Source organism: Indicator indicator, unplaced genomic scaffold (genome assembly GCF_027791375.1).
Source record: "Indicator indicator isolate 239-I01 unplaced genomic scaffold, UM_Iind_1.1 iindUn_scaffold_162, whole genome shotgun sequence".
In the NCBI taxonomy this organism is placed as follows: Eukaryota; Metazoa; Chordata; class Aves; order Piciformes; family Indicatoridae; genus Indicator; species Indicator indicator.
The window spans coordinates 24,816-51,260 of NW_026539254.1; the positions used below are offsets into that span (position 1 = coordinate 24,816).

Here is a 26,445-nt window from a genome sequence, read left to right on the forward strand (position 1 = left end):
GGCCGCCGGTCCGCCCCGGCGCTGCCCCCGCCCCGGGCCCCGCCCTGCTCCCTGGCCACGCCTCTGTCCCGCTTGGCCACGCCCCCTCCCTCCCCGGGTCCTGCTGCCCAGCCGCCGCCGCCGCCGCGTCACGGCCCTGGGGAGCTGAGCGGGGGATAAGGGCTCCCTCCTGCGGGCTGCTGGGTCCACAGATACGCAGGGGTTCCTTGATCACGGGGGATACAGCTCGGCGTTCCCACCCGCGACACAGACCCACGCATACACCCGCGATACAGACACCCCCTCCACGGTATAGCCATCCGTGACACACACCCCTGCATGCCCCCCACGGTATAGCTCCCCACGCACCCACCCGCTGCACAGACCCACGCATACACCCATGACACGGCTTCCCGCTCCACGAGATAACCCCCGCGCAGCCTCTCGTGACACACACCCCCGACACAGCCAACACACACCATAGAGTCCCCCACGTACCCACCTGGGACACCCCCGCCATGACACTGTCAACCCCACACACACCCACCCGGGACATAGATAACCCCCCACGATGTAGCCCCCCACGCTCTGTCCTGTGACACAGACCCTCCCACGACATAGCCCCCACACATCCACTCACAACATAGCCCCCCCCCCCCCCCCACGATAAACCCTCCCACAAACCCACCCAGGACAGAGCCCTCTGCACACAACACCCCGTGGGACCTTGGATCTCAGCAGAGGCGGGGGTGGGGGGAGTCCCACGGTGACCAGCCCCTGTGCAGAGGATGTCCCTCACTCCAGCACCCCCCTCAAGCCATCACAGTCCAAGTCCCAGTGACGGGGCTGGAGGTGGAGGATGCGTCTGTGGACCTGGTGCCACCGCCATGACCCAGGGGTCTTCCTGTGTCCGCCTTCCAAAGCCACAGCCCCAGAGGGAGGCAGAAGCTGGGGTCCCCTCCCCGTGCCACCCTTCCCCTCTTTAGGGCCTCACTAATGAGCGTGGCAGCAACTGTCAGGTCCCATCGGCCATGGCTCGGCCGAGTGGCAGACAGGGACCCAGCTGAGACCCTCCTGGGGCACCAAGCCCCCTTCTGCGGGTGACAGCCAGTGACAAGCTGCTGGGTGTCCCACCGCTGCGCCCTGCCGGCGGCTCAGGTGGGCATGAGGGAGGGAGGGAGAGCATGGGGAGAGCATGGGGGGACAGACGGACGGACAGATGGATGGAGAGGACTGCGGGGTGGGTGGGTGGAGGGGCAGCCAGATGTGTCGATGGGTGGAGAAGATGGAGGGATGGAGGGAAGGATGGAGGGAGGGAGGGAGGGAGGGAGGGAGGGATGGATGGATGGATGAATGGATGGATGGGTGGATGGAGGGAGGGAGGGATGGATGGATGGATGGATGAATGGATGGATGGGTGGATGGAGGGAGGGAGGGATGGATGGATGGATGGATGGATGGATGAATGGATGGATGGGTGGATGGAGGGAGGGAGGGATGGAGGGAGGGAAGGATGGATGGATGGATGGATGGATGGATGGATGGATGGATGGATGGATGGATGGATGGAGGGAGGGATGGAGGGAGGGATGGATGGAGGGATGGAGGGAGGGAAGGGTGGATGGATGGAGGGAGGGAGGGATGGAGGAGGGAGATGGAGGGATGGATGGATGGGTGGAGGGATGAAGGGAGGGAGACAAGGCAGAGGGATGGAGAGGATAATGAGATGGCTGGACAGGATGGAGAGCTGGCTAGCAGAGCAGATGGATGGATAGAGAAGATAGAGGAGTAGATGGAAAAGGCAGGGGCAGATGGATGAAGGGGAGGGCTGAGCAGATGGATGGGAATTTGAGAATGGGATGAAGAAGTGGAGGCAATGAGGCAGGCAGGAGAAGGTGAGGAAGGGGATGTCACAAAATGGAGATAACAGGACAGAGACTGGTTGGAGGGGGAAGTTGGCCCAGCATGGGCAGGAGGCTGGTGCCAGCCTGGTAGGACACACCAGGCCATCCCACATCGCTGCTGCTGGTGGGTTCCCAGTCCTGGGGTGCCAGGATGGGGACGGCAGCAGAGCAGCCAGCCCACGACTAGGTTGATCTCCCCACATCTGTCAACTCCATCCCTTCCAGGCCTCCCCTGCTGGGACCTGGGGTTGGGAGGGCCCCTCCTTGGTAGACATTCCCCTTCCCAGAGTTGGGGGTGCCCCATACCCACGCAGAGTGACCTGGTGGGATGAGGACCATGGCCACCCCATTCTTCATGGCTCAGGGGATGAAGATATTCGGAGTCATCCACATCCTCCCCAAGAGTTTTACATGGTGGGCACCCCCAGGGGGCTGTGCCTGGGATCCCCCAAAGCCAACAGTGAGTGCAGGGAGCCCCAGGTAGACAAAAAGTCCCCAAGAGACCCCAAAGATGGGGTGGAGAGGAGCGGCAGGGGAAGGGTTAAGCTGCAGTGTGTGTGTGTGTGTGTGTGGTGTGTGCAGCCCCCGAGCCCACCGCCCTCATGCCCTCATTAAGTCCTGGTGGCACCAGCCTGTCTGGGGACAGCGGGGACAGGGGACCAGGACCTGCTGCTGCCTTTGTCTCAACTTGTGGCAAAGTTTTTGGGGAGCCGATGGACAGCGGCTGCTGAGGGACTGGGAGCTGTGTCAGTCCATGGGGCTGCCCCGAGGGACAGAGCTGTCCCTGCTTGGGCTGAGTGCCACCTCTGGAGCCAGGGACAAGGCAGGGCAATGCTGGGAGCACCCTGACCTGCTGGGGAACTAGGACTGGGGACCACATCAATCCCCAGGACCTCCTGATCCCATGCCCAGCGCAATGAAGGTGGCTTCCACCATCTCGGATCCAGCCAGCACAGGAGGTGACACCAGCCGGACCGGAGCCCGGGTGCGTGGGGTGTGCGTGGGTCCCACACCAGCTTGGGGTAAGACACAGAGATTTGGGGTTGAGGGCAATCAGGCAGCTGCTGCCTGAACCACAGCCCTCCACAGACCCCCTAAAATGGGGTGGGGGAGCTGGGAATGCTCCATGGGACATGCTGATCCCTCCAGAGCCTGAGCATTCCTGGGTGACTCCAGCACCAAAGCCACTGTGGGTCACTGTGGGTCACCGTGGGTCCTGGCTGAGCATGGGGAGGGTGAGGGAAAGGCAGCAGGGCGGAGAGTGGCCATGGGGACGTGGGCTGAGCCCCGCTCCGCTCGATCGCCCCAGCCCCACTGCATTAGCTCCAGCATCCTGACAGTGCCAGGCTTGGGTAGGACCCAGCTTGGGAGGCAGAGGAGGGAGAGGTGGGAGGAAGGCCCTGGCAGCCAGTTTATTCTGCTCCACCATCCTTGGGACGTGCTGATGCTGGAGGGGCTGAGATACATTTTGGGGTCCGGATCCATCCTGCCGCCGGTGTGCTGGGAAATGGGCGGCAGCGGCGCTGAGCCGGCAGCCGAAGCCGGCACCGGGGACACCCCACATGGAGGAAGAGGATGGTGAGGGGCAGAATGGGTCAGTGGTGGGATGGGCTTGGTGGATACCTGGTCCTGGGGTAGTGCCCAGCCCCTCTGCAGCCTTGGGGTTGGATTTGGGGTGTCCTTGGAGGTTCCACCAAGAGCAGGCAACTCCTTGAACGCAGCCCCTTGGCGACACAGCACTCCGGCAGTCCTGGTCCGGCGTGGCACAGCGTGGGGACACCTTGGGGACGCCAGCACTGGACAAGGCACCGGCCAGCAGAGCTGTGGACATGTGGGTGAAGCAGGGCCTGTCTGTCTGTCCATCTCCACACCTGCCTGCCATCATCCAGCTCCACAATCCCGCTCCGTTCCCGGAGATTCTGTCCGTGCGGTAAGTTCGGAATCCATCCTGTTCCCACAGAGTCTGTCCAACTGTCCTTGTCCATTCATCCACCCACTCATACTTCCATCCACCTACATCTTTCCATCCATCTTCTCTCCCTTTCATCTGTCAATCCATCCATCCATCCATCCATCCATCCATCCATCCATCCATCCATTCCTACAGCCTTCCTTCCTTCCTTCCTTCCTTCCTTCCTTCCTTCCTTCCTTCCTTCCTTCCTTCCTTCCTTCCTTCCTTCCTTCCTTCCTTCCTTCCTTCCTTCCTTCCTTTCCTTCCTTCCATCAATCCCTCCATCTATCCCTCCATCAATCCCTCCATTCATCCCTTCATCAATCCCTCCATCCATCTATCCACCCATCCCTCCATCCATCCATCTCTCCATCCATCCATCCCTCCATCCATCCATCCCTCCATCCATCTATCCATCCATCCCTCCATCCATCCATCCACCCATCCCTCCATCCATCCATCCATCTCTCCATCCACCCATCCTTCCATCCATCCATCCATCTCTCCATCCATCCCTCCATCCATCCCTCCACCCATCCCTCCATCCATCCACCCATCCATCCCCTCCCCATATTTCTGTCCCCCTGCACCCACCAGCTGTGTCCCCCTTGGAAGGGGCTTGTCTCAGTGACATTTGTGCTCCTGCTCTGACACCTTCCACCCAGACACCTTCACAAGGGACATGGAGGTGAACCTTGGGCAGGCATGGGGGAGCAGCATGGAAGGATATGGAGGAGGTACCACAGGGGGATGTAGGGGAGGTGGCAGCAGCATCTGAGCTTGGAGAACCATCACGGGGCTGGGGTGCTGGGGACCCCCAGAATGGCTCCCATGGCATCATGGGGAATGCCAAGAGTTTTGGGGAGCAGTGGTGGTTTGGGGGGCTGGTGGCATTTTCACTGTCACCCATGTCTACCACCCATGGATCCCACCCCACCTGCCCACACTGCCCATCAGCTCCAGTCAGCAGCAGAGAGGAGCTGGGAACGGGAACAGCGATGAGGACAGGGATGTGGATAAGAATGGGGACAGGGATGGGGAATGGAGACAAGATGGGGACAGGGATGAGGAATGGAGACAAGATGGGGACAGGGATGGGGAATGGAGACAAGATGGGGACAGGGATGAGGAATGGAGACAAGATGGGGACAGGGATGCAGACAGAGATGGGAATGGGGACAGTGACAAGGATGGGGACATGGATAAGGACAAGGAGAGAGAATGGGGATAGAAATGGGGACAAGGACATGGATAGGGACAGGGATGTGGACAGGAATGGGAATAAGGATGTGGAAGTGGACGGGAACTGGAATAGGGATGAGGATGAAGATGAGGATGAGTGTGAGCATGAGGATGAGTGTGGGGATGGGGACAACGACAAGAACAGGGATGAGGACAGGGATGGGGATGGGGACAGCGACAAGTACAGGGATGGGGGCAGGGATGGGGAGAGTGACAAGAACAGGGACAGGGACAAGCACAGGCCCAGCCCCAGTGCTGGGGTCCGGTACTGGGCGGCGCTGTGGCCGCGGAGCCGCCGCACTGGCGGCAGAGCGTCAGCAGGGGCAGAGGGCGGCTGAGCCCCCGCTCATTAAAGCTGATCTGCTGGCCGCTAATTGATATTATTGCAGGGCGGGGTTGGGGTCGGGAGGAAGGGAGGGACAATGACAGATCCCTCAGGCCAGGGCCAGCCAGAGGCGGGACACCCTTAACCCCTCTTGTGCCTCAATGTCCCCATCTGTACATAGCCACGGCCCCAACGCGGGGGGGAGGGTGCTGGCTGCGGGGTGCTGGGGTGTCCCCGTCCCCCGCCGTGTCCCCCGGTGTCCCTGGCGTGGCGGGAGGGCAGCTGGCGCCCGGCGGCACAAGCACACACGCCTGACCTAGTTCAGCTCCCGCGCCGGCAGCCGCTGGAAAATGAGTTAATAAACCCCAAAAGAGGGATTTTTCCGGCTCACAGGAGGATTGAGCCAGACAGGTGGCACCAGGTTGGCGTCGCCCGTCCGGGTGGCACCCGTCGGGTGGCACTGGGCTGCTCATCTCTTTCACTGCCATGAGGTGGTGCCCCCCATCAAAGCAGGGCAGACCCATGCCACCTCTACCACCCTTCCCCTTTGTGACTTCACGTCCCTCTCAGTGCCAGGGACCCAGTGCTGGCTTCGGGTGGCATCAGGGGCTGCTAAGGCCTGGGCAGGTGCCCATGCTGGGTGCTAAGTGGGATCAGGGACTCAGCAGGATCCCAGCCCCACTAATCCCCTGCTGAGCCCCCAGCTGCCACCCCAGCACCCAGGGGTTGCCCATGGGGATGTGCTTGGCTCTTCTACCGCCCTATGGGCACCTGCTGGGCTCCTCTCCCAGCTCAGAGAGATGTGCTGAGCTCCCCACGGGGCCACGCTGGGCTCCTTTGAGCTCCTTTGCCACCCCAGGAAGTTGTGCTGAGCTTCTTCACCATGCCATGGGGACATGCTTGGCTCTCCTACTACTCCATGGAAATGTGCTGGGCCCCATGGTGTCACAGTCACACATGGGGATGTGCTAGACTCCCCTGGAACCCCATGGGGACATGCTGAGCTCCTTAGCCACCCCATAAGGATGTGCTGAGTTCCTCTACTACCCCATGGAGACATGCTGGGCAATTCTGAACCCCCATGGAGATGTGCTGGGCTCTCCTAGCCCCCCCATGGAGATGTGCTGGGCTCTCCTAGCACACCATAGGGACATACTTGTCCCTCCTAGCACCCCATGGAGATGTGCTGGGCTCTCTTAGCCCCCCCATGGAGATGTGCTGGGCTCTCCTAGCACACCACAGGGACATACTTGTCCCTTCTAGACTCCCATGGAGATGTGCTGGGTTCTCCTAGCACCCCATGGAGATGTGCTGGGCTCTGCTCGAACCCCATGGAGATGTGCTGGGCTCTGCCAGAACCCCATGGAGATGTGCTGGGTTCTCCTAGCACCCCATGGAGATGTGCTGGGTTCTCCTAGCACCCCATGGAGATGTGCTGGGCTCTGCCAGAACCCCATGGAGATGTGCGGGGTTCTCCTATCCCCCCACGGAGATGTGCTGGGCTTTCCTAGTCCCCACTGAAGACACTCTGTGCTCCCCTTCCCCCATGGGACTCCCCCTCACCACCACCACTCTCCTTTCCTCAATGTGGGGGTGCCCGGAGAGCGTCCCCGCACCGCCGGGGGCTGAGCGGAGCGGAGCTGACAGCCTCCCCTGGCCCCGGTCCCCAACTGCGTTCCATTCACAGTTCGAGGAGCACGTCGAGGCTAAAGGGAGCTGACAGGCAAACCTTTCCTGGAACAACCGGGAATATAATATCAGGCAAGGCTGACCGGAGCGTGACCCTCCGCCCAACACGGAGCAAATTAACATCAACCAAAATAGCAGCTCCGGCCGCCGCCGCGCCGCGCCCCCCGCCCACCGGACTGTCGGCAAGCATCAGCGCAGCCGTGCATAAGGAATGCTTTGAGTGTGTGTGTGTGTGTGTGTGTGTGTCCGTCCCACAACCCCCAACCGGCCTAGCTGCCACCCCCCCGGTGCTGGAGGGGTGTGGGGTGAAGGAGGTCTTGGGGTAGATGGGGCTGGGGAAAGGGAAAATGAAAGGCGTGGGGATGAGGAGGGGTGAAGGGGATGTGCCCAGAGGAGGGCTTGGGGATGGAATCTCGTGTGGTGGTGGGGAAAAGTCTCAGCCCTAGGCAGTGCTCAGGGCTTGGGGGGCCAAATGCAGTCCGTTTAGGGGTGGAAATCCCATCCATTTAAGGGGAGAATCTCAATCATTTAGGGGGAAAAATCCTATCCATTTAGGAGGAAAATTCCCATCCATTTAGGGGGAAAAAAATCCCATCCATTTAGGGGGAAAATTCCCATCCATTTAGGGGAAAAAAGTCCCATCCATTTAGGGGAAAAAAATCCCATCCGTTTAGGGGGAAAATTCCCATCCATTTAGGGGAAAAAATTCCCATCTGTTTAGGGGGGCAAATTCCCATCAATTTAGGGGGAAAATTCGCATCCATTTAGGGGAAAAAAATCCCATCAATTTAGAGGGAAAAATCTCAACTACTTAGGGGAAAATTCCCATACATTTAGGGGGAAAAAATCCCATCCATTTAGAGGGAAAATCCCATCCATTTAGGGGGAAAAATCCCATCCATTTAGAGGGAAAAATCTCAGTCGTTTAGGGGGGTGAAATCACATCCATTTAGAGAGAAAATTCCATCCATTTAGGGGGAAAAATCCCATCCATTTAGGGGAAAAGTGTCATCTATGGCAAAACTCAGTGTTTGGGGGCAAAAACCTCATCCATTTAAGGGGGGAAAAATCTCATCTGAGGCAACACTCGGGGCTTGGGGGCCAAGATTCTCTCCATGGAGATGTGTGGGGTTTGGGGGATGGCATCTCATCCATAGGGATACTCAGGGCTGAGGGACAAAATTCCATCCATTTAAGAGGAAAAAGATCCTGTCCAAAGGGATGTGTAGGGTTTGGAGGGTAAAATCCCATCCATGGGGAGGTGTGGGACCTGGGGGGCAAAATCCCATCCATTGGGATGCTCAGGATCTTGAGAACCAAAATCCCATCCATTGGGATGCTCAGGGTCTTGGGGACCAAAATCCCATCCATTGGGATGCTCAGCATCTTGGGGACCAAAATCCCATCCATTGGGATACTCAGGGTCTTGGGGACCAAAATCCCATCCATTGGGATGCTCAGGGTCTTGGGGACCAAAATCCCATCCATTGGGATACTCAGGGTCTTGGGGACCAAAATCCCATCCATTGGGATGCTCAGCATCTTGGGGACCAAAATCCCATCCATTGGGATACTCAGGGTCTTGGGGACCAAAATCCCATCCATTGGGATACTCAGGGTCTTGGGAACCAAAATCCCATCCATGGGTTGCTCAGGGTCTGGGGGACAAAGCCTCATCTATGGGGAGTTGAGGGATCTGGGGGGCAGAATCCCACCCACTGGGATGAGCAGCACTGGGGAGGTGAGAACCTCGATCTGTGGGGCTGGAGGCTGCAGGTGGGGATCCATGGTGGGCGGAATCCTCCTTTCCCAGTCCATGGGGATGCAGAGGGGCTGGTGGAGAGCAAGAAACCTGGGGATGGAGATGCCTGGGGATGTGAGGGGAGCAGTGGGGGCAGGAACTGGGGTGCTCCATGCCGTGAGGGTGGGGAGGAAGAGAAAAAGGAGTGAAGGGGCAGGGGTTGGGAGCAGCAAAAAGCTCTGTCAGATCCATCAGGAGCTGGAAAAGGGAAGGGAAGAGCTGGTCCCGCCCACTCCCGGGGTGCTCTGCCACGTTAGCCACGGTTGGGCTCCTCAGCAGCTCCCAGCAGGGCTTGGCCATGAACTTCAGAGCCATTTTGTGGTTGGGTTCAACTGGGAAAGGAGAAAAAAAACAGGGGGGAGGGGGGAAGCCAGCCCCAAAACAGCCTCCACACAGCCCAGCCCCCCAGGATGGCAAGGGGCTGTGCCCACACACCCATGGCTGGTCCCAAACCCCCTTGCTGGGGCCAGGTAGGACCCCCAGGGTCCATCCAGGAGGGGTCTAGCACCTACTGGTCCCCAGCATGGAGACAGCCAGGTGCCAGGTGCACCTCCAGGATGGGGATGTGGTGGCTTGAGGGACCCCAGCAGCAATGGGATGGGGATTGAGGGGGCTTAGGGTGCTTGTGGTACCCAGGGTGCCTGGGATGCTCTGGTTACTCAGGGTACCCAGGATGCCAGGGGTGCCTGAGGTACCCAGGGTGCACAAGGTGCCCAGGATGCCAAGGGTGCCCAGGGGTTTTGGGGTTCTTGTGTTTCCCAGCGTGCCCAGGTTTGATGGGAAAACAGGGAACCTGGAGGTAAGGGGCACACAGGGAAAGGGCACTGGAAGGCTGAGCACCACTGGTCATGCCCACCACCACTCTGGCTCAAGCCCCTTGAATTCCAGGTTGGAGTCTCACCAAAGAACTTCCAGCAGCTTCCAGAGACGGGTTTGTACCAGCTGGTTCCAGAAATGGGGTGGAAAACGCCCTTTCCAGCTAATCCCAGATGCTGGGCACCAGCTGGAGGGAAAAAAGAGGAGCCCAGCAGGCAGGAGCCAGGCAAGGAACTCAGCTGGGGGTGCTGGTGTGGGACACCCACGGGAGAAGAGGACCACAAGAGGCTTCACAGGGGTGCACCCACCCTCACCAGCACGCACAGGGGCTGGGAACCCACCCTGCAGTCTCTGTTCCCCCCCAGCAGCTCCTGCCTGCCCGGGGCAGCCCTGGGGCTTTGGGGCTGGGGGTGTCAGGATGAAGCCCCCTGCTCTCGGGTCACTGCTCGGTCACTGAGCCCCCCGGGGTCAGCGTGGCCACCACTGCCAGACTGCCAGGGTGCATCAGCACCACAGCAGCACGAACTGTGGGCCTGGACCCCCTCCCCAGCACACGAACACCATCACACCCCCTCCCCCCCAAAATAAAGGAACCCCAGGCACACCTCTCCATGCACACACACCCCCATATCCCCCTCCCATGTGGGTACCCCCCTCCCATGGACATACACCCCCCAAAACACCCCTCCAGGCACAGCCCTGCCTGCAGACACCCCCCTCACCCCCCCCACCCCCTGCATGCACCCCTCATGTGCACCCCCTCCCTGCATGTGTGCAGGGCCAACCCCCCCTGCCATGCACACACATTCTCCATACAACCCCCATGCATGTACACCCCATGCACCCCCCAAAAACGCATCCCCAGGCACTCATCTCCTCTGCACCCCCCCCACGCACCCCCCAATGCACCTCCAAGCCTTTACACCCCGTGCCCCCCAATACATCCCCCACACACCCCCAACACACCCCCATGCACCCCCTAACATATCTCTCATCACCCCCCCCACACCCTGCACACCCCCAGCACACCCCCTTGAGCCCCCCAACACACCCCTCAACACCCCCCAACCCAGCACACCCCCAACACACCCCCTTGAGCCCCCCAACACACCCCCAAAAACCCCCCAACCCTGCACACCCCCATGCACAGCCCCACCTCCCCCCCCTGCAGCCCCTACTCTCCCCAGGGTCTCAGTGAGGTTGGCTGAGGGTGGGGGATCAGATGGGTGCTGCACCCCCAGGCACCTCTCATCCAGCACTGGACTCCCCCCCTTGCACCCCAACTCAGCTCAGCCCTGCCCTGGGCCACCCTTGGGTGGGTGCTCCCCGGGGTGGGGGTGGCTGCCCTGCTGTGGGGTGACCCTGCAAAAATATCTTGGGGTGCTCACCAGACCCAGCAGCAACAGCTCAGGGATGCTCTGGGGACCCTGCGGGGTACAGCCTGGGACCTGTGGGACCCTACAACAACAAGCAGGTCCCAAACACAGCCTGGTGTCTGTGGGACCCCTCAACAGCAGCTCAGGGGTGTCTGTGAGACCCCACAACAATAGTTGAGGGGGGTCTGTGTGACTCTGCAATAACAAGCAGGTCCCAAACACAGCCTGGTGTCTGTGGGACCCCTCAACAGCAGCTCAGGGGTGGCTGTGGGACCCTACAATGACAAACGTGACCCAAACACAGCTCAATGCTCCTGCAACCCCACTCTAGCAGTTCAGGGGTGCTCTTGTGACCCTACAACCACTTGAGGCACACAACTTGACCCGAGAATATCAGCTAGGGGGTGGGGGGGTACAGCCCCCTTCTCTTGATCCCCCTGACAGCACTGCAGTCCAACAGCCCATCCCTGGTGTAAGTCTACAGCAACACTGAGCTGCAGTTCCCCCCATAGCCCCCTTGGCATGGAAGGGGAGAGCCCGGGGGGTACAATGGGGATGCAGGGAGGGGTGCAGGAGGGTGTAAAGGTGGTATAAAGGGGGTGAAGGAGAGTGCAGAGGGGTCCAGGAGGGATGCAGAGGTGTGAAGGGGTTATAAGGAGGGATGCAGTGTACCCTGCAGCAAGGACTCCTCTCACCCCCAAGATGAGCCCCCCAGCATCCTGGGGGCAGTCTCTGATAGGATTCAGCCCAAGGTGAGGGGTGCTGGAGTGGGAGGTCCTATATGGGTTCAGGGAGGCTCTATATGGGTGCAGGGGAGCCCCATATGGGTCCAGGGGGACCCTACACAGGCTGGGGGAGAGGTCCTTGCACAGTTTGGGGCATCTCCATGCATTTGGGGCTGGGGACAGGGGGGCTTATTGTGATTTGGGGATCCCTGAAAGGTCCCTACATGGGTGCTGGGGTCTCAGGCTGGGTCCCTAGGTGGGTGCAAGCATCCCTGTATGGCTGCAGAAGGTCCTCATATAGGTGGGAGAAGTTCCAAAGGGTGCTGGGGTGCCAGCCTGGGGTCCCTAGGAAGGTGTAGGGGTCCCTACAGGGATGGAGGGGGTCCCTGTATGGACACGGAGAGTCTATATGGATACAGAGGTAGCTATATGGGGACTCTGGTGTCTTCACCTGGCTGCTGGGTCCTCACACAGGCTGTGGGGTCCATACATGGGTTATGGGGTTCCCACATGGGTGCAGAAGGTCCCTATATAGGCACAGGGAGTCCCTACACGGGTTTGGGAAGGATTCATTGCACAGCCTTCAGGGTCTCCAAGCAGTTTGGGGGGACCTTAGTGTGCTTTGGGGGTCCCTCAAAGGTTTCAGGTCATCCCTGTATGGTTCAGGCTCCCCATGTGGTTTGCAGGGGGGGATCCTGTTTTTTTGGGGGATCTTTGTGTGCTCGGGGGTTCCTATAGGGTGGTGAAGGCATCCCTATACAGTTTGGGGGGTCCCCTGTGTGGTTGAGGGTCCCCGTATGATTTGGGGAGTTCCTCTATAGTTGGTGGGGGGTCCTGTGCAGTTCTGGGGGTCCCCTGTGTGGTTGAGGGTCCCCGTATGATTTGGGGAGTTCCTCTATCGTTGGTGGGGGGTCCTGTGCAGTTCTGGGGGTCCCTGAGCGTTTCGGGGTCCCTGTGCAATTTGGAGGCCTCCGTTCAGTTTCGAGGGCCGCAGGGGCTCTGAGGGTTTCGGGGTGTCTGCGCAGCCTGGGGGATCTCTGGGTGTTCCCTGCTCTCCCCACGTTCCGCTGCTCGCCCGGCAGCGACGTGCGGCGCGGGAGACCTCCCGCCCTGCAGGGGTCGCTGTGGCGCCGGGCGGCGGCGCTGGCGGGGCTGGGCCGTGCGCCTCTCGTTGGTTCCGGCGCCGCGTGTTCAGCACCGCCACAGCGGGAGCGGCACCCGGCAGCGGCGGGGCCCGGCCCAGCCCGGCCTGTCCCCGCCATGTGGTTCATCTACGTGCTGAGCTGGCTGTCCCTGCTCATCCAGGTGGCCTTCGTCACCCTGGCCATCGGTGAGCTCACCGACGGCCGTGCTGGATCTTCGGGGGGTGCTGCCGCGCCGGTGTCTGGGCCCGGCCGCGGGTTCCTCTAGGGGGCTGTCGCGATATGTCGTGTTTCTTGGTAATGGGAGGTGGCTCTGAGGAAGGGGCAGGTTGGGCTCCTGCTGGAACCCGGGGCCACGGTTCCGAGACCTTCCGGGGGCTCGGGCTCAACGGAAGTGGCCCAGGCCCCCTGTGGACGCCAGAGCTTGGGGATCCCCTGGGTGCCCCCGAAGCCTGAGAGTCACCCAGAGATTTGGTGTCTCCTGGGTGTCCCCGAGGCCTCAGAGTGACCCTGAAATTGGGGGTTCCCTGGATGCTTCTGGGTCCTGTGGAAAGCCCAGAAATCTGGGGGGGGAGTGGAGGGAGATGGTTGTCCCATGGGTGCCCATGAGTACCCTGAGTGCGCCTGAGGTCCTGTAGATGCCACAGAGATGGGGGGAAGGGGGATCCCATTGGTGCCCATGAGGCTCCTGAGTTCCTGTGGATGTTGCAGAGATTGGGGGTGGGGGGTGGGGGGTGTCACCTGGGGAGACTCCAGAGATCCTGTGCCTGCCTGAGGTTTGGGGGTTCCAGGGTCCCTTGGGTACCTCTGAGAGTTGTGGAGAGGATGGGAGAGGTTCACCCCCTGCCTGTCAGTCTCTCCTGGACTGGGTGAGGATGGGGTCACTGGTGTCTGGCTCAGTGTCCTCTGGACCAGGGGGCTGAGCCAGGTGTTTCTCCCACAGCTGCTGGGCTGTACTACCTGGCAGAGCTGATCGAGGAGTACACAGTGGTCACCAGGAGAATAATCAAATACATGATCTGGGTAAGTCCCTGGGCTTACAGAAACTGGACTGGCTTCTTGCCACAGTCTCCCCCAGGTGTGGGACAGGGGCTCTGCACAGAGGGGACAAGCACTCAGGAAACTCCTGCTTGCCAAAGTGACTTCATCTGCCAGGGAGGGAGCTTGGCAGAGGCTGCTTTCGTCAGCCCCTTGTTTAACTGGGGGGTGGTCACCCTGTCTAACCCCACCCTGGGTGTCACATCTCTCCCCTTGGCTGGGAAAACTGAGATTCAGTCATGGTGTGTCCTACCAGGAGCAGCAACAGCAAGGTGAGGTTCCTGCTTGGACCTTGCCCAGGGGGCTGGTGTTGAGTGTGGAAGTGTGGTGCTGTTAGAACACTTCCTCCCCAGCAGGATTCCTGCCCACAGACCCCTTGTTCTCTGTTCCAGTTCTCCTCAGCTGTACTGGTTGGCCTCTACCTCTTTGAACACTTCCCTGGCTTCATGGTGGGGGTGGGGCTCTTCACCAACCTGGTCTACTTCGGCTTGCTGCAGACCTTCCCCTTCATTGTCCTGACGTCCTCCAACTTCATCCTGTCCTGTGGTGAGTGGGGCTGTCACCTTCCCCCTGGGAGTGGGCACTGGGGCAGAGAAAGCCTTGTCACTCCCATCACCAGCTGGCAGCAGAGATTTGGGCTTTGCCCTGGAGCTTTTCCAGGGACTTTGAGCTCTGTGCAGTACTTTTTAATCACTGCCATCATTCTGGGTGTGGGAAGCACCTTTGGGTGTGATCAGTGGGTCAGAGGTCCTGCAGCTCATAGTGTTCCCCAGGGGTCAGGACTGGTCCCAGTCTTGTTCAACATCTTCATCAACAACCTGGATGAAGGGACACAGTGGACCCTCAGCCAGTCTGCTGTGGTACAGAACTGGGAGGAGTGGCTGACACCCAGGCAGGGAGAGCTGGGCAAGCTGCAGAGCTGGGTGAGAGGAACCTCCTGAGGTTCAGCAAGGGCAGGGGTAGGGTCCTGGACATGGGGAGGAACAACCCTGCAGCAGGACAGGTGAGGAGCTGAGCTGCTGGAAAGCAGCTCTGTGGAGATGGACCTGGGAGTGCTGATGGACAGCAAGTTCCTCATGAGCCAGGAGTGTACCCTCATGGCCAAGAAGGCAAATGGCATCCTGAGGTGTATGAAGAGTGGCCAGCAAGTCAAGGGAGGTTCTGCCCCTCTGCTCTGCCCTAGGGAGACCACATCTGGAGTATTGTGTCCAGTTGTGGGGTCCTCAGATCAAGAGAGACAAGGAACTGGAGCATCTCTGTGAAGAGGAAAGGCTGAGAGCCCTGGGGCTGCTGAGCCTGGAGAAGAGCAGCCCCAGAGGGGAGCTAAGCAATGCTCAGCAAGAGATAAAGGACCTGTGGGGGGCAGGAGAATGGTGCTGGACTTTTCAGTGGTGCCCAGCAACAGCACAAGGGGCAATGGGCACAAACTGGAACCCAGGAGGTTCCATCTGAACATGAGGAGAAACTTCTTTGTTGTGAGGCTGCTGGAGCCCTGTCTCAGGCTGCCCAGAGAGGTTGTGGAGCCTCCTCTGGAGAGATTCCAAACCCACCTGGACATTGTGATGCTGGGCAAGCTGCTGTGGGTGCCCTGCTTTAGCTGGGAGTTGGACTGGATCCCACCACGCTGGGATTCTGGGATTCTGTGTGTGCTGGGCTTCCCCAGGCTCTCTGTACCCTCTGTCCAGTTCCACTCCAGACTCAGGTGACAGCTCTGGGGAATTGAGCTCCCAGCTGGCCCAGGGCTCCTGTCTGGGGCTTTCACTGAGCTGGGACAGGGGGGCTTGGGACCATTTCTCACTAGGTGAGTGAAGATCTTTCAGCTACAGCAGGATTCCTGGTGTAGAGGGGCTGTGTGAAGGGGGTGGGTGGCAGGGAGGAGCTGTTCCTCACAGGAGGGAGCTGGCGCTGTTCGGCCTGGAGAGAAGGCTCCAGGGGGACCTTAAGAGTTGCCTTCCAATAGCTGAAGGGATCCTGCAGGAAGGCTGCAGAGGGACTCTTCATGAGGGTGTCTAGAGACAGGCCAAGGGGGGATGGTTTGAAGCTGAGGGAGAGCAGGGTTAGACTGGAGCTGAGGAAGAAGTTCTTCAGTCTGAGGGTGGTGAGACTCTGGCACAGGCTGCCCAGGGAGGCTGTGGCTGCCTCCTCCCTCGGGGTGTTCAAGGCCAGGCTGGATGAGGCCTTGAGAAACCAAATCTAGTTGAGAGGCATCCCTGCTCGTGGAGCAGATGATCTCTGGGGTCCCTTCCAACCTGAGCCAGTCTGTGACGTAGGACATGCCCTTGGTGCTGCTGCTGGGCTGGAGCCTGACTCTGCTCTTTTCCTTTGGCAGTGCTGGTTATCTTCAACCACTACTTGGCGTTCCAGTACTTTGCAGAGGAGTACTACCTGTTCTCTGAGGTGAGAGAGCTGCAGGGAGCAGCCCAGCCCTGTTCTTCAGCCAACATGGAGCTGCTGGAGGTGGGGGTGTGGAGGGGGAAGTGCCATTTGTTTGGATCAGCAGTGAGCATCACAGAGCTTCCCTGGGGGTTCCTCTGCTCCTGCCCTCAGAACTACCAGGGAAGCTGCAGTGTGGGCTTGGAGCTTCCTCAGCCAGCAGAAAGGGAGGGAAAAAAAGGGAACACAAAGCACAGGATTTATTTTTCCTTCTGAAATGCTGAAAAGAGGTAAATTAGACTATAATAATGTTTTATACAAGCCAACCACCAATCACTTCCCTCTCAGAATAATCACTCCTCAGTATCTTTATGCCTAATTTTGCTGTGGCACTACCCTGGTGCCTGCCAAAACTGTGCCCCACAGTCACCCAGGGGAATGTTTGGGCTCAGTGGTAGCTGCAGCTTGGCTCACATTAAAAACAAGTCACAAAACCCCACCAAAATGACCCAAACCCAACTTTTCAGTGAAGTTTAACCCTGCTGCTGCCATGGCAGCTCAGCACCTCTCAGCTTGGCTTGTCACAAACCACAGCCACCACTGCCTGTGCTCCTACACCTGTGTCCCACCCCAGGGCAGGAGGAGCCAGCCCAGGTCTTGACTCATTCTTTTAGTCCCTGGAAGGTGTGAAGAAGATTTAATCAGTCATAACAGCACAGCCAATGTCCTGCTTCTTTAATTGTGCTTCAGTTGTGGCCCTGAGCAACCTGATCTGCTTGGAGATGAGGAGGGGTTGGACAAGGTGACCTTCTAGGGTCCCTTCCAACCCAATGCAAGCTATGATTCAGGTACCCAGGATAGGACCAAAAGCATTTCCCACTCGCTCTGTCCTTCTGTGGGGGTCACTGGCTGAATTTTGTCCCCTTAGCAGCTTGGCAGGGGGGCACTGAGCACCTGAGAGCCTTGGGAGAGGTCAAACTGCAGCGCTCTCCGCTTCCAGGTGGAACCTTGGGGTATCACAGAGGGCTGAAGCATCATTCGTGGGTCTCAGCCTGTGGAAGGGTTGCTGAGCATGACCTGGCTCTGACTGCCCCTTCCTCTGCCCACAGGTTCTTGCCTACTTCACCTTCTGCCTGTGGTTGATTCCTTTTGCTTTCTTCGTCTCGCTGTCAGCGGGTGAGAACGTCCTGCCCTCCACGGTGCAGCCCGGAGGTGAGCGCTCACGGGGGCTTGGCAGGGGGGCTGTGCCCAGCACCCCCACAGTCCCTCCACACAGAGTGCAGAAGAGGAGCAGCTGGTGGGGTGAAACCTTCCAAAAGGCAGGAAAAGGAGGACTTCTGCAGAGTAGGGGAGAGGGGGAGGGCGCTGCTCTGGATTTACTTCCTCCATCTCTGACATTATGTCCGTGGCATCCTGGGGTGCATTAAGAGTGTGAGCAGCAGGTCAAGGGAGGTTCTGCTCCCCATCTCCTCTGCCCTAAGGAGGCCATATCTGGAGTACTGGTCCAGTTCTGGGTTGTCCAGTGCAAGAGACACAGGGGACTACTGGAGAGAGTCCAGCAGGGGCTACAAAGATGCTCAGGGGCCTGGAGCAGCTCTCTGAGGAGGAAAGGCTGAGAGCCCTGGGGCTGTTGAGCCTGGAGGAGAGCAGCTCCAGAGGGGATCTGAGCAATGCTCAGCAAGAGCTGAAGGGCAGGGGGCAAGACAATGGGACCAGACTCTTTCCAGTGGTGCCCAGGGACAGGACAAGAGGCAGTGGGCACAAACTGGAACCCAGGAGGTTCCATCTGAACAGGAGGAGAAACTTCTTTGCTGTGAGGGTGCTGGAGCCCTGTGTCAGGCTGCCCAGAGAGGTTGTGGAGTCTCCTTCTCTGGAGAGCTTCCAAACCCACCTGGACATTGTGATGCTGGGCAAGCTGCTGTGGGGGCCCTGCTTTGGCAGGGGGATTGGACTAGGTGATCTCCAGGGATCCTTTCCAACCTCCACCATGCTGGGATCCAGGGAAATCTCTCCAGCCCAGGGGCCTTGCCATTTGCCCTCCAGCTCAAGCAAGGGAGCTCAGGATTTGTGCTCCTTGGCTGGGTGATAGAGCCCAATATGAGCAAACCAGAAACTTGAGTGCTTTGAAGGCAGCTCAGGTGTCACCCTGAAACAGAACCATAAAATCATTTTGGTTAGAAGAGCTCTGAGATCATCAAGTCCAGCCCCCTCAGAGCAGCTGGGCCATCCCCAGGTGTGTGTCTGATTGTCCTTCCCTTCTCCCCTGCAGACGACGTCGTCTCCAACTACTTCACCAAGGGCAAGAGAGGCAAACGCTCCGGGATCCTCCTCATCTTCTCCTTCATCAAGGAAGCCATCCTGCCCAGCAGACAGAAGATCTACTGAGCCCCAGCTGTGGGCAAGGAGCAGGACAGACCCAAACTGTGCAGGGAGCCAGGAGGGACCTTCCTCAATGTCTCCCCAAGGGACTTTTCTAGGAGCCTCTAAACTGGGCACTGGAGGTACCGGTAGCACTGGACAGACACACAGGGTGGGCTCACAGCTTTTTATTGCAGCTCCACCCCTGAGATTTGTGGGCAGAGAAGGATGTCCCACCCTGCTCGAGGAGCTGGGCAACCTTGTCAGCTCCTGGGCTTTGAAGCCAGCAGTTTGCAGGTGGTGTGGTTTGGCTCTGGGGGAGCCCTTCCCTCGGGGTGGCAGAGGAATGCTCCCGGCACTCCCCGGAGGTTTACACAGAGCCATTCATGAAAGAACAAAAGAGAATACATTAACCAAACTCCAACTCCTGCCTATTCCCACCGGGATCCTGGAAGATGGTGGTGTCAGGAATGGGATTCTTGTACTCTGTGGCTGCTGGGAGGTGACCTGGAAGGAGGAAAGATCACTTTTGTGTTTGATTGAGTGCTGGAAAGAGCCACTTGACACTTTTCTGATGCTACCAGAAGCTTCCTGCCGTGGCCAGGGTGCACTTGGCTGAGGGAGACCCTGGGAAGCTGCTTCATGGGGAGTGATGCTTCGTGAGCAAGATGCTGAGTGCTTGGTGTTCCCAGTGCTGCCAAAGCCCCCTGGCCTCCCCCCTTCCCTAAAAGGGGGAAGAAAAACCAGAGATGGTTGTGCTCTGAGAAGAAGGTGAATCCATTGCCCTTGTTCCTTGTGATCATCAAAAATCCCTTTTCAGCTCCTTTTTGGCCTCTGGTTGGTAACATTCAGCCTCTGCCAGGAGCCAGGGCTGTGGTGACTGGAGCTCAGGATGGCCTGGCTCTGGCAGCATGGTTCCATGGTGTCATGGGTTGAGGCTTCTGCCTTTAAGAACCATGGAGTGGAAGCCTCCAGAGGCTGGATGGGTCCAGAGAGTGGACAGGAAATTGTAATCTTTTGGGAAGGCTTTTTGGAGGCACTTCTGTGGAAAATGGCTCATTTGGTGGCCAGTTCTGAAGGTGAAGCTGAGGTACATGGCCCCACCTTAGCCCTGGGTTTGTTGAGGGCTCACAAACACATTTTGATGCTGATTGAATGGAAATTGGGGTTCTGTTTGAGAGCTGCTAGCTTAATAAAGGTTTGAGGTGACACTTGGCTTATCAGGGAGGCTGGGCCCAGCCTTGCCCCTCCAGCTCCCAGGTTAAATCCCTCTCACGATAGGAAATCTCCCTCTGCACACTGATTTTGTTCTGGTTTTAGAGAAACAGTGGAGGAGGAGAGAGCTTTTGAGGGGACCTGACAGCATTGGGAGATGCTGATCATGGTGAGGGGTTAGCAGGAGGTGTCTGGTTTTGGTACAGAGCTGCTGGGGGGGTCTGAGAAGGGAAGGTGGAAGCACTGCAAGTGAAACAGAGCCATGGAACACAGGGACAGGGGTGGGAGAAGACCACTTCTAGCGCTGGGAAGCTCCTGGAAAAGCTTCTCCTCAGCCCCTCAGGGGCTGTAATTTTTCTTCATGGCCTCATAGTTGGGGACAGCAGGATCATGCTGTCCCCTGCCCTGGCTCAAAGCTTCCAGTAGGGCAAGCTGGACACTTCTGCTTCCTTCACTGATGGACTTGTTTAAGCTTTTGACCAAATTTAGGTTGGAAATAAAAAAAAAAAAAAAAAAATTATTTGCAGCCCTGGAGGAAGGAGGTGGTTTGAAGGTGGCACTGGGAGGGTGGGAAGTGCCAGGATGCGTTCACAGCTCTGCTCCAAACTGCAGTTAACAGTTTCCATTGCCTCAGGCACAGCCAGATGGGCCAGGACAGGAGAAACCCCACTCTGGGTTGAGGCTTTGTGACATGCAGGACACAGCTGAGGGTGGCAGGTGCCTCTCACCAGCCTTAAGTCTTAAATTCAGGGTTTAAATCCAGTTTTTAAATCCAGTGATGGAAAACTCCTCAGAGGGCTGTAAACCCACCCCCACCCCTGTTGAGGCTTTGTGACCTGCAGGACACTGCTGAGGGTGGCAGTTGCCTCTCACCAGCCCCAAATCACGTCTTAAATTCAGGTTTTAAATCCAGTTTTTAAATCCAGGGATAGAAAACTCCTCAGAAGCTGCCACTGGCACAGCAAGGAGGGCAGGGCAGGAGGTGAGGGCTCTTCAGCAGTTAAAGCAGAGCCCTGGGGCTCCAGCCAGTGGGAAGTGGTGAGGATCAGTCACTTCCACGTCCCTTCTGCCGAGTCGAATCCTGTTTTTTTTTTTTTCCCTCTCACTTCAGCAGAGAGGCAGGGCAGGTCGTGGTGTGTTCTTCCAGCTGCCAAGTCCCATTTTTCCCTGCCGGTGGTGGCCGGGTGTTACAGATGTTAACGGCAACACGTTGCTTTCAGCCGAGCCAGGCTCGGGCACCTCGGTAACCGGATTAGAGCAGCGAAACCACATCAATGTTTAACGGGAGAGCAGCGGGAAAAGGCCCCCCCGAGGCTACGGCTGCGCCGGGAGGAGGAGGAGGAGGAGGAGGAGGAAGAGGAGGAGACGCCGGGGCGGAGCCGCAGGGAGCCTGAGCCTGCTCCGCTCCGGCACAGGGCAGAGGTTTGGGGCTGGCTCCTCCAAACAAACTCCTGGAGGAGCCTGGGTTGGGTCAAACACCTCCCGTTCCCTGCCCTGAAACCCTACCAGCCTGGGAAATCTGGGAAGGGGCAAGGTAGAAAATCTGGGGAATCGTGGTAGAATCTGAGGGATAAGGTGCAAAAGCTGGGGAATGAGGTACAGGATGTAGGGAATGAAGGGTAAAGAAATGGGAATTAAGGTACAGGATATAGGGAATGAAGGGCAAAAATGGGGAATAAGATACAGGATATAGGGAATAAAGGGTAAAAAATGTGGAATAAGGTACAGGATATAGGGAATGAAGGGCAAAAATGTGGAATAAGGTACAGGATATAGGGAATAAAGGGTAAAAATGTGGAATAAGGTACAGGATGTAAAGTGTAAAAAGTGTGGAATAAGGTACAGGATATAAGGAATGAAGGGTAAAAATGTGGAATAAGGTACAGGATATAGGGAATAAAGGGTAAAAATGTGGAATAAGATACAGGATGTAAAGTGTAAAAAGTGTGGAATAAGGTACAGGATATAAGGAATGAAGGGTAAAAATGTGGAATAAGGTACAGGATATAGGGAATGAAGGGTAAAGAAATGTGGAATAAGGTACAGGATATAAGGAATGAAGGGTAAAGAAATGTGGAATAAGGTACAGGATATAAGGAATGAAGGGCAAATGGGGAATAAGGTCTAGGATATAGGGAATGAAGGGCAAAAATGTAGAATAAGGTACAGGATATAGGGAATAAAGTGTAAAACGTGGAATAAGATACAGGATGTAAAGAATAAAGTGTAAAAAGTGGGGAATAAGGTACAGGATATAAGGAATGAATGGTAAAATATGGAGAATAAGGTACAGGATATAGGGAATGAAGGGTAAAAATGGGGAATAAGGTACAGGATAATAGGGAATAAAGTGTAAAAAATGTGGAATAAGGTACAGGATGTAAGGAATAAAGTGTAAAAAATGGGGAATAAGGTATAAAACCTGGGGACTAAGGTGCAGGATTTGGAGAATAAGGTACAGGATATAGGGAACAAAGTGTCAGAACTGGGGAGTAAGAGAATTTGGAGAATAAAATGCAAAATCTAGGGAATACTGTAGAAAATCTGGGGACTGGAGTACTGGATTTGTGGACTAAGGTGCAAACCCAGGAGTAAGAGGCAAAAACTGGGGAATAAGGTGTAAAATATGGGAAACAAAGGTACAGGATCCAGCGAATAAGGTGCAAAGCCTGGGGAATAAGGTGGGAAATGTGGGAAATAAAGTAGAAAAATGTGAGGAATAAGATGCAAGATCTGGGAAATCTGGTAGATTTATGTTTTATTCTTGTAGAGAATAAAACATAAAAGCTAGGGATTAAGGTAGGAAGTCTAGGGGATGATGTGTAAAATCTGGGGGATGAGGGGTAGGATCTGGGAAATCAGGCATAAAATCTGGGAAGTGAAGTGCAGAATCTAAGGAATAACATGTAACATCTAGGGAATAAGATGTAAGAACTGGGAAATAAGGTAAAAAAGGGGGGGGGGGGAATAAAATACAAAATCTAGGGAATAAGGTGTGAAACCTGGGGAAGAAGGTAGAAAAACAGGATAATAAAATGAAACCTGTGAAATAAAACACAATCTAGGGAATAACATGCAAAATCTGGGGGATAAGGTGTAAAAATCTGGGGAAAATGTAGAATCTGGGGGATAAAATATAAAATCTGGGGAATAAGAGCTAGAATCTGGGGGATAAAGTGGAAAATCTGGGGAATAAGAGGTAGAATCTGGGGGATAAAGTGGAAAATCTGGGGAATAAGAGGTAGAATCTGGGGGATAAAGTGAAAATCTGGGGAATAAGTAGATCTGGGATAAGTATAAATCTGGGGATAAGAGTAGAATCTGGGGATAAAATAAAATCTGGGGAATAAGAGGTAGAATCTGGGGGATAAAGTGGAAAATCTGGGGAATAAGAGGTAGAATCTGGGGGATAAAGTGGAAAATCTGGGGAATAAGAGGTAGAATCTGGGGATAAAGTATAAAATCTGGGGAATAAGAGGTAGAATCTGGGGGATAAAGTGGAAAATCTGGGGAATAAGAGGTAGAATCTGGGGATAAAGTATAAAATCTGGGGAATAAGAGGTAGAATCTGGGGGATAAAATATAAAATCTGGGGAATAAGAGCTAGAATCTGGGGGATAAAGTGGAAAATCTGGGGAATAAGAGGTAGAATCTGGGGGATAAAGTGGAAAATCTGGGGAATAAGAGGTAGAATCTGGGGGATAAAGTGGAAAATCTGGGTAATAAGAGGTAGAATCTGGGGATAAATAAAATCTGGGAATAAGAGGTAGAATCTGGGGGATAAAGTGGAAAATCTGGGGAATAAGAGGTAGAATCTGGGGGATAAATATAAAATCTGGGAATAAGAGGTAGAATCTGGGGGATAAAGTGAAAATCTGGGGAATAAGAGGTAGAATCTGGGGGATAAAGTGGAAAATCTGGGGAATAAGAGGTAGAATCTGGGGATAAAGTGGAAAATCTGGGGATAAGAGTAGAATCTGGGGATAAAGTGAAAATCTGGGGATAAGAGGTAGAATCTGGGGATAAAGTGGAAAATCTGGGGAATAAGAGAATGGATAGTAAAATCTGGGGAATAAGTAGAATGGGATAAGTGAAAATCTGGGGAATAAGAGGTAGAATCTGGGGAATAAAGTATAAAATCTGGGGGATAAAGTATAAAATCTGGGGAGTAAGGTGTGAAATCTCTTCATTACCCACAGGCCTGAGGCAAGGATGCTCCGGAGTCCACCTGCAGAGGGTTTGCAGGCAGCTCCGGCTCCAAAAGCAGCGTTGGATTCTCACTCGGAGCGGTTCAGAGTCGTGCTGGATGAGCACACAGCTGCTCCCCAGGCTCTCCCCGCCCGCCTTGCCTGGCAGCTCCGCGGTGGCTGCGGCTCTGCCGTCCCGCGGGAGCCGAGCCCGGCATCGATTTTCATGGGCGTTTGGAGGGAGCAGTCAGGGGAGAGGAATGCACTCGATACGGAGCGGGCGGAGGGAAAGGGCAGGCTGCCGGCAGGAGCCAAGCTCGGGCCACGGCCCTCAGCCCCCCTCCCGGGGCATCCAAAGGCCAGAGCCAGGTGGGGCTGCATCCAAAGAAAGCTACTTTGGGGTCCCTTAAGAGATGGGAGTTCTGATGGGAATTGCCCCAGATGCTGAGGTTGGGTCCCTTCTGATGGGAATTGCCACAAAAGCTGGATATGGGTCCCATCTGGTAGGAATTCTGATGGAAATTACCCCAAAAGCTGGTTTAGGGTCCCTTCTGATGGGAATTGCCCCCAAAGCAGGGTTTGGGTCCCTTCTGATGGGAATTGGCCCAAAAGCTTCATTTTGAGGTGCTTTTGACAAAGGAAAAGTGGAGCAGTTGGGGCAGGATGGCTCCAGCCTCTCTGGGCTCCCTGAACTGGTGGAGCTGATCCCAGCACTGCATTCCCTGTGGATTTTGCCTTCCTTTTCCAGTAAGAGGCTGTGATGAGTGAGCTGACATTCAGCCTTCAGCCTTGGTGAGCTGGCCCAGCTCATGAGCAGCCTCTCCTTGTCTGCTTTCCACATGGCAGCTCTCAGGTGTCTGGAGAATCAAGAGGCCAGGATGGGAGGTGCTGGGTAATGAGAACAAGGAGCTCCTTGCCTTAAATATTTCAGTTCGAGTTGTCTGTGCCTTGGAGAGGAGAGGAAAAATCTGTAAAGAGCAGGGATGGAGTGGAGGAACACAGCAACCTTTCCGTGGGGACACCCTGGATCCTGCCTGCATCCTGTGGGATCAATGGGATGAGGTTCAACAAGGCCAAGTGCCAGGTCCTGCATCTCGGTCACAACAACCCCAGGAATGCTCCAGGCTGGGGGTGGAGTGGCTGGAAAGTGCCTGGTGAAAAAGGACCTGGGGGTGTTGGTTGACAGTGGCTGAAGATGAGCCAGCAGTGTGCCCAGGTGGCCAAGAAGGCCAACAGAATCCTGGCCTGGATCAGCAATAGTGTGGCCAGCAGGAGCAGGGCAGGGATCATCCTCCTGTACTCAGCACTGGTGAGGCTGCACCTTGAATCCTGGGTTCAGGTTTGGGTCCCTCACTCCAAGAAGGACTTTGAGGTGCTGGAGTGTGTCCAGAGAAAGGCAACAAAGCTGCTGAAGGGTCTAGAGCACAAATCTTCTGAGGAGCAGCTGAGGGAACTTGCATTGTTCAGCCTGGAGAAAAGGAGGCTGAGGGGAGACGTTTTCATTCTCAACAACTCCCTGAAAGGAGGTTGGAGCCAAGTGGGGGTTGGCCAAGAGGAAATGGCCTCAAGTTGCACACAGGGGAGGTTTAGGTTGGACATGAGGAACAATTTCTTCCCCAAAAGGGTTGTCAAGGCCTGGCTCAGGCTGCCCAAGACAGTGGTGGAACCCCAAGTAGTGGCTTATGGTCCCAGTCCTGTTACCAGATGAGGCTCAGATGAGCTTTCCCATGGGCTCCACTGGCACCAAGAAGTGTCTCACACCCCCCAGCCAGCCCCACTGGCATGCACCAGATGCCCATGCCATGGGTGGGCATCCCCATAGCTGGGACTGAGGTGGCATGAGGTGGACAGGAGGCACTGCAGCTCATTCTGCCCTGGCACAAGCCCACGTCCCTTTGTTTGGGGCTCTGGGTGACATTTACCTCCCCAAATGTGGAGACTTCAGGCTGTGCAGGTGGAGTGGGACACAAACTTCTCCATGGTCCTTGTGTCCCTGCCCAGTTGCCAGGCACCCATGGTGGCAGGAGGGTGAGTGCCCCCCTGGGTCTCTTAGCAGGATCAGTTTGCAGTAGGTCCAGCCCCATCCCCCTCCCGCTGCCACCCCCCAGGCTGACAACTGTCTGTCCAATGACACAGGGACCTGGTGCCACCTCACTTTAATCACAGCACTGCTGGAGAACGAGGGAGGCAGCTCCGTGTCCCCTCCTCACTGTGGCATTGTGGGTGAAGGGTGGCACTGTGGGCACCCCAGCTCCTCTTGGCCTCTGGACAGGTGGGTAAGGGGCCGGGTCCTGGGGAGGCCACCTGATACCCGGGGTCTGAAT

General features: G+C 56.5%; 1 protein-coding gene across 1 annotated transcript; it reads left to right on the forward strand.

Moving 5' to 3' along the window:
* Positions 1 to 13,068: 13,068 nt before the first annotated feature.
* TEX261 (testis expressed 261) lies at positions 13,069 to 18,786 on the forward strand. The gene is made up of 6 exons (XM_054398885.1): positions 13,069 to 13,138; positions 13,894 to 13,973; positions 14,381 to 14,534; positions 16,318 to 16,385; positions 17,471 to 17,573; positions 18,631 to 18,786. Exons 1-6 carry the CDS (start codon positions 13,069 to 13,071, stop codon positions 18,744 to 18,746), a joined length of 591 nt encoding a protein of 196 aa, XP_054254860.1. The 3' UTR covers positions 18,747 to 18,786.
* Positions 18,787 to 26,445: the final 7,659 nt, after the last annotated feature.